Source organism: Panthera onca, chromosome B4 (assembly GCF_046562875.1).
Source record: "Panthera onca isolate mPanOnc1 chromosome B4, mPanOnc1 haplotype 2, whole genome shotgun sequence".
Classification (NCBI taxonomy): Eukaryota; Metazoa; Chordata; class Mammalia; order Carnivora; family Felidae; genus Panthera; species Panthera onca.
In genome coordinates this window covers 112606028-112618381 of record NC_138345.1, presented here as the reverse complement: position 1 = coordinate 112618381, position 12354 = coordinate 112606028, and the positions used below count along the sequence as shown (strand labels likewise).

The following is a 12354-nucleotide window of genomic DNA, read 5'->3' as shown; positions in this document are numbered from 1 at the left end:
GCTATAGTACATGCATAAGGATAAGAAGATATGGTCCAATGGCCCATGGTGATAATAGAGCTTTGTAGTCTGTAAACCTATAAATGTAAGGCATGCTCATCAGTTTAAATAGTGATAATATTTTTTTCACGTATAACAAAATAATATTTCCACTGTTACTCAGGAAATTGCACAAATATATTATTCAAATTTTTTTTTATTTTTTATTTATTTATTTATTTTTTAATTTTTTTTTTTAACGCTTATTTATTTTTGAGACAGAGAGAGACAGAGCATGAACAGGGGAGGGTCAGAGAGAGGGAGACACAGAATCTGAAACAGGTTCCAGGCTCTGAGCTGTCAGCACAGAGCCCGACGTGGGGCTCGAACTCACGGACCGCGAGATCATGACCTGAGCCGAAGTCGGCCGCTTAACCGACTGAGCCACCCAGGCGCCCCTATATTATTCAAATTTTATATTCAAAAGTTAATGTGGTTATTCATAGATTTATGTATTGGCTTATTTTATCTAATTTTTCAGCTTCTATAAAGTTCAGATTTAAATTGCTTCTGTCAGATATTTACCTAGGTACTTAGTTGAACCATGATGATTCAGAAATTATATCTTGACATTGATGCTCTATTATAGATAAAACCTTTTCATCAAGTTGCCATTTTAGTAATCTAGTACCTCAACTTTTTTGCTTGTGGTTCAAGATAAGTTTATCCCTTACTCTGCCATCAGTTCTGCCAAAATGTGATGGACGTCTTTTTTTTTTTTTTTATTGGTTTGTGACAAAAACTCCAAGCGAAATAGCTATAAGGATTCACGTTAGCTAGATTTCAATAAAGTATCTGAATTATAAGTATAAAGATGACACTTGAAAACATTGTATTTCACGCTGATTCTTTTTTAGTGGGTCTTTGATGGTGGTAGGATAATGAGCAAGCAGATCTGAAGGCACAAGCAAAAGCAAGACACTTAGAAGACCAAGTAATAGCTACCATTGTTACTATTAAGATTTCTGTTGGTGGTGGGCATTTTTGGGGGGGCTGCGGGGATTGGTTTGTTTTCATTTTTATATCCCAGAATAATCCGTGTTATCTTCTTGATTGCCATTTTTCAAATTTCAGTCTGGACACATTATTGAGTTCATAAAATAAGTTTGATGAGTTAATTAACATGTATGGGATAAGAAAGGATAGGATAGGATGCATGGAAAGAAAATATCACTGTAATGGTAAGGATTTCGTAAAAATGTTGTTTAAATGCGTAGTTTCATATATACCAAACCTTAGTGTATAATGTGTTCTTATTGTGAGTCACAGAGAAAAATTTATAAAACATGCTATTTTGAAATCTTTGTTGAATGTCAGCAAATCTCATGGGCATTCACACAGGGTCTCACGTTCAGAAGGGTCTCATTCTTGGTTTTTCATCTCTAATTGGCTATCCGTGCACCCATTTCACATCCCTTCTTATAGGCTCTTAGAGATTTCACCCATATCACTGCTTTTTTCGTAAGCATATAACTCAGTTGTTTTTAGCAAAATTATATAGTTGTTCAACCGTCACCACAATTCAGTTCTAGTACTTATGTTACCCCCAAATATTCCTCATATCCATTTCTGGTCAATTTTCAATCTCATCCCCTTTCACAGGAAATCATTAATCTATTTTATACCTCCGTGGATTTGCCTTTCCTGGACATTTCATATAAATAGAATGACTTATTGTAATGATGTTAGGTCACCCATAACAACATGTATCAGTAGTTCTTCCATTTTTATCAGTGAGTAACATTCCGTTGTATGGATATACCACATTTTGCTTGCTAGCACTAAGCTTTTTAATTACTATAGCCTTTGGCTGTGTTTTGAAGTTGGGAGTGAAGGTCTTTTAACATTGTTCTTATTTTTCAAAAATAAGAACTATTCTTGTTTCTTTGCGTTTTCATATAAATTTTAGAATCAGCTTTTAATTTTTGCAAAAATAGCCTGCAAAATAGGGATTGTGTTGAATCTATAGATCAGTTAGGGGTGAATTGTCATCTGAACAATATTGAGTCCTCTAATTCATAAACATGGAATATCTCTCTATTTCATATTATTTAACTTCTCACAGCAATATTTTGTCATTTTTAGTATACATGTCTCACAATTATTTTACTAAGTTTATTGTCATTTTCTTTATTATTTTTGATGCTGTTGTGAATGGTTACCTTAATTTCATTTTTGCATTTTTTTTGCTAGTACAGTAAAACCTTGGTTTGTGAGTATAATTCATTCCAGAAACATGCTTGTAATCCAAATTAATCAAAGTTAATTTCAAGAACAATTGGCTCAGTTGTGACCATGTGACATTTGTCATCACATACTACTCCTATTGCAAGACATCATCGCTCATTTATCAAGTTAAAATTTATTAGAAGCATTTGCTAATCTTGCAGAACACTCACAGAGCAAGTTACTTGCAATCCAAGGTTTTACTGTATATGTAAATATAATTCATTCTTGTTTATTGATCTTCTATCCTGGTACTGTGCTGAAATTTTTTTAGTTGCAGAAGTTTTTGTGCACGTCTTTGGACATTCTGTATTTGGGATCATGTCACTTGTAAATAAATACAGTTTTAGTTATTCTTTTCTTATCTGAATTATTTTCATTTATTTTTCTTGCTTCATTGCACTGGCTAGAATATCCAGTACAATATTGAATAGAAGTGATGAAATTAGACATCTTTGACTTGTTTTCCTTTTAAGAGAGGGGTGGACATTCAATTTTTTACCATTCAGTGTGATGTTAGCTACAGGTCTTTTGTAGATGCTCTTTGTCAAGTTAAGAAGATTCTTTTATTAGTTTATTGAAAGTTTTTGTAGCGAATTTTTCAGATGCTTTTTCTGTGTCTGTTGAGAAGATCATGTGGTTTTGGTTGTTTATTCTTTTAATAGAGTAAATTAAATTAATTAATTTCTAGTTAAAGCAATTTTACATCCCTGAGATAAATTATGCTTCATCTTGGTCATGGTGTATAATCTTTTTATATTTTGTGAGATACAGTTTCCTAATATTTTGTTAAAGTTCTTTATGCTAATATGAAATATTTACAGGTAGGTTGTGTGTGTGTGTGTGTGTGTGTGTGATGATGATGATGATGAACATGATTTTTGCCTGGTTTTAATAATAGAAAATAATGACCTTATAAAATGAGTTGAGAATCTAATTTTCTTTTTTACACAGACTAATACTTGCTTTATGTCTTGACATTTTCTTCTCTCACCTTCAGTATTAGCCCTAAATTCTAACCAAACATGAGCCCCCTTTCTTGCTAGTCACTTCCAGGAAATAGAGAATGGCAAATGAGAAGAAATTTTCAAAGTTTGAAAATTATAAAAAAATACTTATAGCTATTGTTTGGCTTTAATATCACTTGTTTCTGTTTTTATTGTCTTCCTTCTAAAACCTTTCTTAAACAAGGCCTTTTTCACCTGCATATAAGTAGGAGTGTTCTGGGTTAAGTTAATTATTTTAAGGAAGCATCTCATAGGCTTTATAACACACTTTAGAAACTGTCACGTTACTATTATATTTTAAGTTAGGTTGTATGATAAGTCACTTCTCACTCTTCAGAAATCACATCTACATGAAAACCCATTTCTAAAGCCCTTTCATAAGTGTAATATTTAATATCCCTGAGAAAAACCTATGAACAAGTTACCATTATCTTAAACATAATCATAAAATACATTTCAGAAAAAATTCTAATGAACTATAGAATTCTATTCATAAGATAGAATTTGTAATATGGAATAAATTTTTATTAAAAATTTCTAGGTCTGGGGTGTCTGGGTGGCTCAGTCATTTGAGTGTCTGACTCTTGATTTGGGCTTAGATCATGATCTTGCAGTTCATGAATTTGAGCCCCACATCAGGCTCGGTGCTGACAGTGTGGAGCCTGCTTGGGATTCTCTTTCTCCCTGTCTCTCCGCCCCTTCCCTGCATGCTCTCTGTACCTCTCTCAAAATAAATAAATAAACTTAAAAAAAACTTTCTAGGTCTATTCATTCCAAATGCTATGACACTCAAGTGTTTCTTAGACTTTGTGATTATTTTGATTCAAATACTACGCACACTCCTCTTGTTCATTATATATTACTTCCTCATTCTGCATAATCTTGTTCAAAGGTCCCTCATTTTATCTTTGCCTTGAAAACAGCCCATGTAGACACAATTTATGAAATAACATCAATTTATTCATGTATTCATTTAATGTATATTTATTGGACACCTACTGTGTTTAATAGACACTGAAGATACAGTCATGAACAAAACAAAACAAGTTTCCTTCCTCATGGAGCTTTTATTCTAGAGAAGGAAAACAGGTGAAACAAACAAACAAACATATGATATGCTCTATAGTGATAATTACTGTGAAGATTTAAAGTAGTGTGACTGGGATGGAGAATGAATGGCAGCATTGGATAGTCAGGGAAGACATCTCTGGTAAGGAGAAGTTATATAAACTACGTGAAAGAGTAAGCCTTGTAGATATCGTGGAGAAGATAAGGCCAGGTAGAGGAAACAATGTGTGCCAACCTAAGGAAGGACCTTGATCTTTGTAATAGAGGAAAAGCAGGTAGGCCAGTTAGATTGAATAGTGAGGGGAGATGAGGTCAGAGCAGAAGGATGGCAGACCATGTTGGATTTGTGGGTCATTGTGAGAACTTTGGACTTTATTCTGCATGAAATGGGAAGCCATTGGAGTGTTGAGGCAAAGAATATATAACGGCTCAATTTTTTAAGTAATTGTTCTATGAGCTAACTTACAGGGTTACAGAAAATAAAAAAGAAAAAGGAAGGAAGGAGGGAGGGAGGGGAAGAAGGAAGGAAGGAAGGAGAGAAGGAAGGAAGGAAGGAAGGAAGGAAGGAAGGAAGGGAAACTGACTTCAGAGCAAAAGAGGAAGCAGGAAAGACAACAATAAAGGCAGCTTGAATCATCCAGGAGGAGATAATGGCAGTTTTGGACAATGTTGTAGAAGTCGATGTGGGGATAAGGACTGGGTTCTGGGTACATTTTGAAGATCAAGCTAGCAGCATTTGTTGATGGTTGGGCAGAAAGTGTAAGAGAAAGGATGGGTCTAGGATAAAGAGTAAATAATAAAAGAAAAAGAATAAGGTATTTGCATGAATGGCTTCGTATATTTAGAGGAAAATAATCATTCTCCATTATTTCGTTTTGCAGGTTGTCTACCTTCATAACAACAATATCTCTGCAGTCGGGTCTAACGACTTCTGCCCACCTGGATACAACACCAAAAAGGCTTCTTATTCAGGTGTGAGCCTTTTCAGCAACCCGGTCCAGTACTGGGAGATCCAACCATCCACCTTCCGATGTGTCTATGTGCGTTCCGCCATCCAGCTTGGAAATTATAAATAACTCCCAAGAAAGCCCTCGTTTTTATAACCTGGCAAAATCCCATTAATATCGTTGCTCAAAAAAAAAAAAAAAAAAAAAAAAAAAAAAGAAAGCTAGATACTGAAAACCTAACTGCAATGTGGATCTTTTCCCCACATGATTTATAATGCATATAAAGCCAAATATGCAGTTTAAATAATTGCCTACAATAAAAAAAATAATTTGCCTGCCATTTTCAGAATTCTTTTTTGAAGCTTTCTGTTGATGTTAACTGAGTTATTGCAAATATTCTTATTTCCCTAAACGTAAAATTTGGAGTAAATGTGTGTGTATATATATATATATATATATATATATATTTATATATATATGTATATACATGTCAACAATTTAGTAAATCTTGTCTAATTTTCAGAAGAAATCAAATAAAAAAACATTGATCTTTTGTAACTCATAGGGTCTTAGATTCTTTGACATAACGTTGAACTTCAAATTCTATCTAGCTCTGTATTAAACCCCATTATTACTGGTAAAGCCTCATTTGAATATGTAAATTCAATACAGGCTATGTAAAATTTTTGCTAATGTCATCATTTTGAAACAAATAAATTTACAAATACATTCAAACTTACTATTGTATAAAAGTGTAATTGTAATCTTCCCTAAACTCAATTTTCTGAAGACAGCAGACATTGTGTTCTTGGCAAAAATAGTACATCTTTTCAAGTTCTCAGATATTTCATCTCCTCCTATTTTTTGACCTTTGTGTATTACAACTTACATTACCTATATTCAGTGCTGAGCTGATAACGTGCAAAGCTGATTTTTCCTGATTGGTCTAGAAAGCTGGTATTTTCAGTTACTAAGATACTAATCAGGTTTAAAACATCATGTGTATAACCAGGGCGCTGGCTTGAATATTTCTATAATTACTCGATTAATATTCTAATATTGTAAATATTAGAAACATTTCTTGCATTTAGTTAAATCTTCAAATTTAGATTTGTTTATTTTCTGCAGGGTTTATAAAGACCTATCAAAGCAGACCACTCAGCAAGCCTGGGGTAATAGGCTGATTTACAAAAAGTAGAGATTTATCATAAACTACATTTATGCTCTCACATTCAATAAGCAAATATGTGAGAAGAGTTGTTTTGTGTTTGCAAATACTGACAACCAAATCCAAACTGGTTTAAACCGCAAAGGAAAACTCAAACCGTCCTGCCATTGGAGGAGCCCGTAGGTACAATTTGATCAGAGTTCCAGCCAAGTTTCTCTGCATCTCGTTCAACTTTGTCTTCCTTCATTACATTTTCAGGCTGGCTTCCTTATGGTCAAAAAAATGAGTGTCCCTCATTATTTACCACTCAGAACACAAAAGCTTATCAACACAAAATTTCCAGGAGAAGTCATGAGATTCCCTCTCATTATTACATAGCAACTTCACAGCCTTGCAGAGTATACATGAGTCAATACTGTTATTCCCATTTTGTAGAAAAGTCAAATACTGGTAAATACGTGGCAACAGAGTGTTCTCTTTTGATCTTTGTGTAAATCAGAGCCTGATAGAAAACAGAATTTACCTCTGAGAGTTCAAATGAAGGGACTATTATACAGTGTGCACAGAGTTTACTGCACCAAGCAAGGGACGACAAGGCACCAAAAGATGGCAGTGGTGAAAAGCCATTGTTACCCCAATGGCTACATGGACAGGGGAAGAACTGAGTTTCTGGATCCAAGTAAGAGAACAGCTTTGGAGGATTTCTGTGCCCAGGGAGCTATGTTTCTGGAAGGTTGCCACATCTGCCAGAGGTGAGGTCCTGAAACAGGGTCTCTCTCCTCACCTTTTATGTCAGATCCTCCCACCGATTAAGCCTAAACGAAAGACAACCGTCAAGAAAGCTAGAAAGATGAGAGCTCTTCTTGGGGCAAGACGGAGATGGGAAAAAAATAGATCTGGTCAGGGCACTTGGAGAACAACTAATTAGCCCAGGCACTATAATTTTATCTGTAGGATTATTACACAAAATTCACCAGCCACAGATAAACATTATATTCCCCTCCTATGTCATCCCAGATGCCTTTTCTGAAACCCAATTATTTTTAGACTTTTCTGCATTGATCGGAGTTGCTAACAAAACAATATTCGATGAAACTTTGTCAAGTGATTAACTGAATCTGGTTTTCCATTAGGAAACACGGGCTATTTTTATAATGGCTTTGACTAAAGCAGTGTTTACTTCTTTAAAGAAATACGGTCAGTGTTAAAAATCAAAGTGTAAACAGAAAATTTACACCGTCAATATTAATGGACGGTCAATTATATAGTATGCATAAATTTGGCAGGAAATAAAAATAATATTTGGATAATCCTGAGAACCAGAGCTTACAGATCTAAGCTCTAGCAAAGTCCTATTCTCCATTACAGCAGTCACCACCTGAAAAGCACAGTGCTTTGTGTGAGCTATTTAATCACACGCTCGTCTTTCATGAAGTAATCATGTCAGTGATATTTATTTACAGTGTGGCATCAGGCAATAGCTAGGAGAGGCTATTTATTGATTTGGCTTACTCCATTCATTCATACATTCATCCATTCAATAAACTTTTTTTTTTTTTTTGTAAATATAAGTCCTGGTAGAAAGATAACAACCACAACATACATTTATTTCTGGAGTTTATTCCGTGCATACAAAGCTTCTGTGCTAGGCTCTTTCTGGTCCACATCTGCTTATCACAAAACTCCCATAAGAATGTACTGTACCTATTTCACAGATGATGAAATTTAGAAAGAGTAAGTGCAGAGTCAGAATTATAACCGCAATGTGTTCTGAGCCAGTTAGGATCGGCCTCCGCTTTTGCAATAGTTTCTACAACTCAAAGCATGTCAAGGCCAAGGGTGGTAGTCGTGAAAACTGAGAAGATAATCCATTCATGGCTCTTAGCAGTCCCTCTGCATTGTGGCAACAGGTGAGTGTCCTGAGGCTCAGGTGCCATAGAGATAAAAACTATCCTTTATTCAACTCTATGTCTTAATTGGACATACAGTATCTCATTTAATACTTACATTAGCCCTGGGGACTATGTGTGGTTATTTAATACCTTTTTAAATCAGCAAATGAAGCCCCAGAGAAGTCAAATAATTTCCGCATGGATACACAGCTTGTAAGTAAGAAAAGGCAAACATTTCATTCCTTCAGTGTGTTGCCTCCTGCTACTTTAGAAAAGAATGAGTTTGTGTCCAACAATGAACAGTCACTGCACACCCACAGCATCTTTTATCTTTGCCCTCTTATGCAGGGCTATAAGATAATGGGTCATCCCACCAATGTGATTTGTTACATTTCAAAAAGGATACATTTGTTTGCAAAAAAAAAAAAAAAATGAAACTACAACACTGTTCAACCTTAAAAATGTTCTGTATCAGCACTGTCCAATATGGTACCTATTACCATAGGTAATAGAAAGGTGGCAAAGAACTGATTTTTAAATGTTGTGTAATTGTAATTAATTTAAAGTTAATAGCCATATGTCGCTTAGTGACATCATATTGGATGTCACGTTTGAAATACTCCTAATGAGTTTAATTGTGATTTTCATGGTATGATGTGTATTTCTGGTCATGCAAAAATATTTACTAGGCGAAGAAGATGTCATCCTTGACTTTAAGGTGATCATAGTTTAACAAAGACACAATCATGTAACCAAATAATAGAAATACAGAGGAATAAATTTTATCATTGGAAATAGTGGTATACCTCATTTTACTGTGCTTTACTGTCTTGCACTTTGCAGATATTGTGGTTTTTGAAAATGGCAGGTTTGGGGCACCTGGTTGGCTCAGTCGCTTCAGGGTCCGATTTTGGCCCAGGTCATGATCTCGCGGTTTGTGAGTTCCAGCCCCCCGTTGGGCTCTGTGCTGACAGCTCAGAGCCTGGAGCCTGTTTCAGATTCTGTGTCTCCCTCTCTCTCTGCCCCTCCCCTGCTCATGCTCTGTCTTTCTCTCTCTCTCAAAAATAAATAAGCATTTAAAAACATTTAGAAATTAAAGTAAATTAAATAAATAAATAAATAAATAAATAAGGCAGGTTTGTGGCAATCTTCCGTAATCCTCCATGGAGCCGGTTTACAGACATGTGCCCATTTTGTGTCTCTGTCACATTTTAGTAATTCCTGCAATATTTCAAGCTTTTTCTTTATTATTGTATTTGTCATGGTGATCGTTTACCAGTGATTATGACTCACTGAAAGCTCAGATGATGGTTAGTATTTTTTAGCTATAAAATTAAGGTATGTACAGTTTTTAGACATAATGCTATTGCACACTTAATAGACTACAGTATATTGTACATATAACTTTTATATGCACTGGAAACTAAAAAATACTTTTGATTCAATTTATAGGGATATTCACTCTACTGCAGTGGTCTTTACCTTCTTCTGAAACCAGTGTAGTAGTTTATATTTACCTTCAATGTATACAGGGGTCGAGGTGGTATCAGAGGAAGCCACTCTTTTCCTTTTTTCCAGTCTTGCTGGCCTGCAAAACATCAATCTCCCAGAATGTTCAACAGGAGGGAGGAAAGGCTTTATCTTCCTTCTCTCTTACACCTCCCGAGAGATCTCATTCTCATGACAGTGAAAAGGGAGTTTCTGTCGGAAGGCATTCAGGTGTTCAAGGTCCATGGCTTCATTAGATTATTTTCTTCAGAGCTGGACCTTGAGTGCCACGCTCTCTTCTCTAGTCCTGCCTCCTGCATGTGGGAGCCTTCCTGTCGGAGGAGAAAGTCTGCTGTTACCTGCTGCTTAACCTACAACTGGGTGAAGAATGGGTCAAGACAGAGGAACAGAGATCACCGTTTTGGACTTTGATCTGCAAAACGCATCTTCAAACACATCTTTTCCAGCAGCTTCCAATTTTGTTCAGGACACAGAGAGTGGAGAGGCCTGGCCCTTCAGGACCCCTCTCTCAAGTAACGATACAACTTCTTTCTTATATATTTTTCCTTTGAAATAAAGATAAATATGGCTCATTTCCCTGACTTCAACAGTTGTTATTTGCCCAACTTAGCAAAATTACTCAACCTTTCTGTGAGTCATTTCCTTATCTGCAAAATGGGAATGATAATGGTACCTACCTCGCAGGCTGGTGTGTGGATTAAGCGGGTTAACCTAGTGTGTAACTTTTAGACTGGAGCCCAGCACATGGAAAGGGCTCACACAGGTTGACTGCCAGGTCACAGAGTTTGGGCTGCAATCACCTCAAGGGCAATTAGGTCTTGGGTCCGGGATGGGGTCTGAAATTGTGCATCTCGAACAGGTTCCCAGAAAGGCTGCTGCTTCTTGGTCCGTACTTTGAGGAACAAAACAACAGAGTCCTCTATTTCATGCTGGATTGGGTCTGTCTCCTGTCCCCCCTACTGGTTGGCTCCTGTGAGAAAACCCCATTGTGTTAGTTTCCTAGAGCTGCTCTAACAAAGTACCTCAAACCTAGGAGCTTGAAATGGCAGAAATTTACCCTCTCACAATTCTGGAGTCTAGAAGTTCAAAATCAAGGCGTTGGCAGGGCCCCGCTCCCTCTGAACCTCTAGGGAAGAACACCTCCTTGCTTCTCCGCAAGGCTCAGTCCCTGCCACCATCTCCACAGGACCGTCTTCTCCTGTGTGTCTGTGTCTCTTCTCTTCCTATAAGGACATTGGTTATATCAGATTAGGCCCCACCCCAATTGAGCAGGAATTCATTTAACTTGATCCCATCTGCAAAGACCTTATTTCCAAATAAGGTCACCCACACTTGCGGGTCCTAGAGATTAGACTTTGAACATATCTTTGTGTCGGTGTGAAGGGGGCACAATTCAACCATTAGCATCCACTTTCTTTTTATCTTTATGAAATACCTAGTGTTTGTTCTTACTTTTGCTAACAATTGTGTTGGATTACGTAAGAGGTTGGGAAGTGTCTTTTCGCCTCTGACCCTTTGTGGTTGGGCAAGCACCCTTCACACGTTCATGCTAGTTTTAAGCCATCTTTCCGTATTCAAGCGACCCAAGTTTTCCAGAACACAACACTTATGTTCTTTTGAATGCATTCTTCTTCAATGACCTTGATCTGGCAAAGAAAATTACTATGTCATTCTCATCACATAAATCAGGCGTAAACTGGGTCTCTGCTTTCCTTCTGGTTCACTCATTTTACTGAATCATCATCATTATCTTTCTTTCCTTATTTTCCCTTCCTCCTTCTCCATAATGCTATTCCAAGGCACTCCATCCCCCGGTTTATGGCAGCTGCAGATGAATGCCCTCACTGCCTTATTGTCCACGCGAACAAAGAAATGCCTAATCCCTCAAGTAAACTAAAACGTTACATACAGCAGTTTCCCATTCATCCAGAGTTCCTTCTGGAAGGCTGCCCCCAACACACACACAGCTCTTTGCTAGTCTCCATTGCCCGTCAGACTCTGATCTCCCACAGCAGAGGTATTACAGGTTGTTGACTTGATATCACAGCCATTTCATTCTTCACTCTGCTGCTCATGTTTTGTTTCATTCCCACATTTACCGCTGAGGAATTTTTTTAGGGGCTCGGCTTCTGTATCCCAGCACACCATCTGTCAGAGTTACTTGGAATCTCAGGTCTGCGACAGACTGCCGATTTCACACTACAAAGCAGAACAGTGGGAAACAAAAGAGAAAGCAAGAGGGGGAAAACACCCAACTCAATGAAGTCAAAGACGAACTTAAACATCCTGGAATGTAAAACAACCTTCACATGGATTGAAATAATTTTGAAGTAAGAGACGGTCCACGTGTTCCCCTCAGTGTGAGAGAAGCAGGAAAGGACTGACTTGGGGAGTGGTGCCTCGTGTGTATATGGCTCAGCAGAGCGTGAGCCATTGGTGATCCTGAGACTTTCTCCCCAGGCCACTGATGGACCGTGAGGGCTAAGTGAATGCTTCCA

The 12354-nt window shown here is 37.0% G+C and overlaps 1 protein-coding gene and 1 long non-coding RNA gene across 3 annotated transcripts in view; one reads left to right on the top strand and one right to left on the bottom strand.

Annotated features, from left to right (window-relative positions):
- The window catches only part of DCN (decorin), a 41977-nt gene extending 36470 nt beyond the window's left edge, over window positions 1–5507 (top strand). For both annotated transcript variants that reach the window (XM_060656791.3, XM_060656792.3), the window contains exon 8: window positions 5222–5507. In XM_060656791.3, the coding sequence (XP_060512774.1) occupies window positions 5222–5416 (195 nt within the window). In that variant the 3' untranslated portion in view covers window positions 5417–5507. The remainder of the gene's footprint in view (window positions 1–5221) is intronic.
- Window positions 5508–10532: 5025 nt separating this feature from the next.
- LOC132693974 (uncharacterized) lies at window positions 10533–11156 on the bottom strand. Its single transcript, XR_009617085.3, has 2 exons — window positions 10914–11156; window positions 10533–10826 (listed from the first exon to the last, which is right to left on the bottom strand). It is a non-coding gene; the product is annotated as an uncharacterized LOC132693974 (long non-coding RNA).
- Between the last annotated feature and the right edge of the window lie 1198 nt (window positions 11157–12354).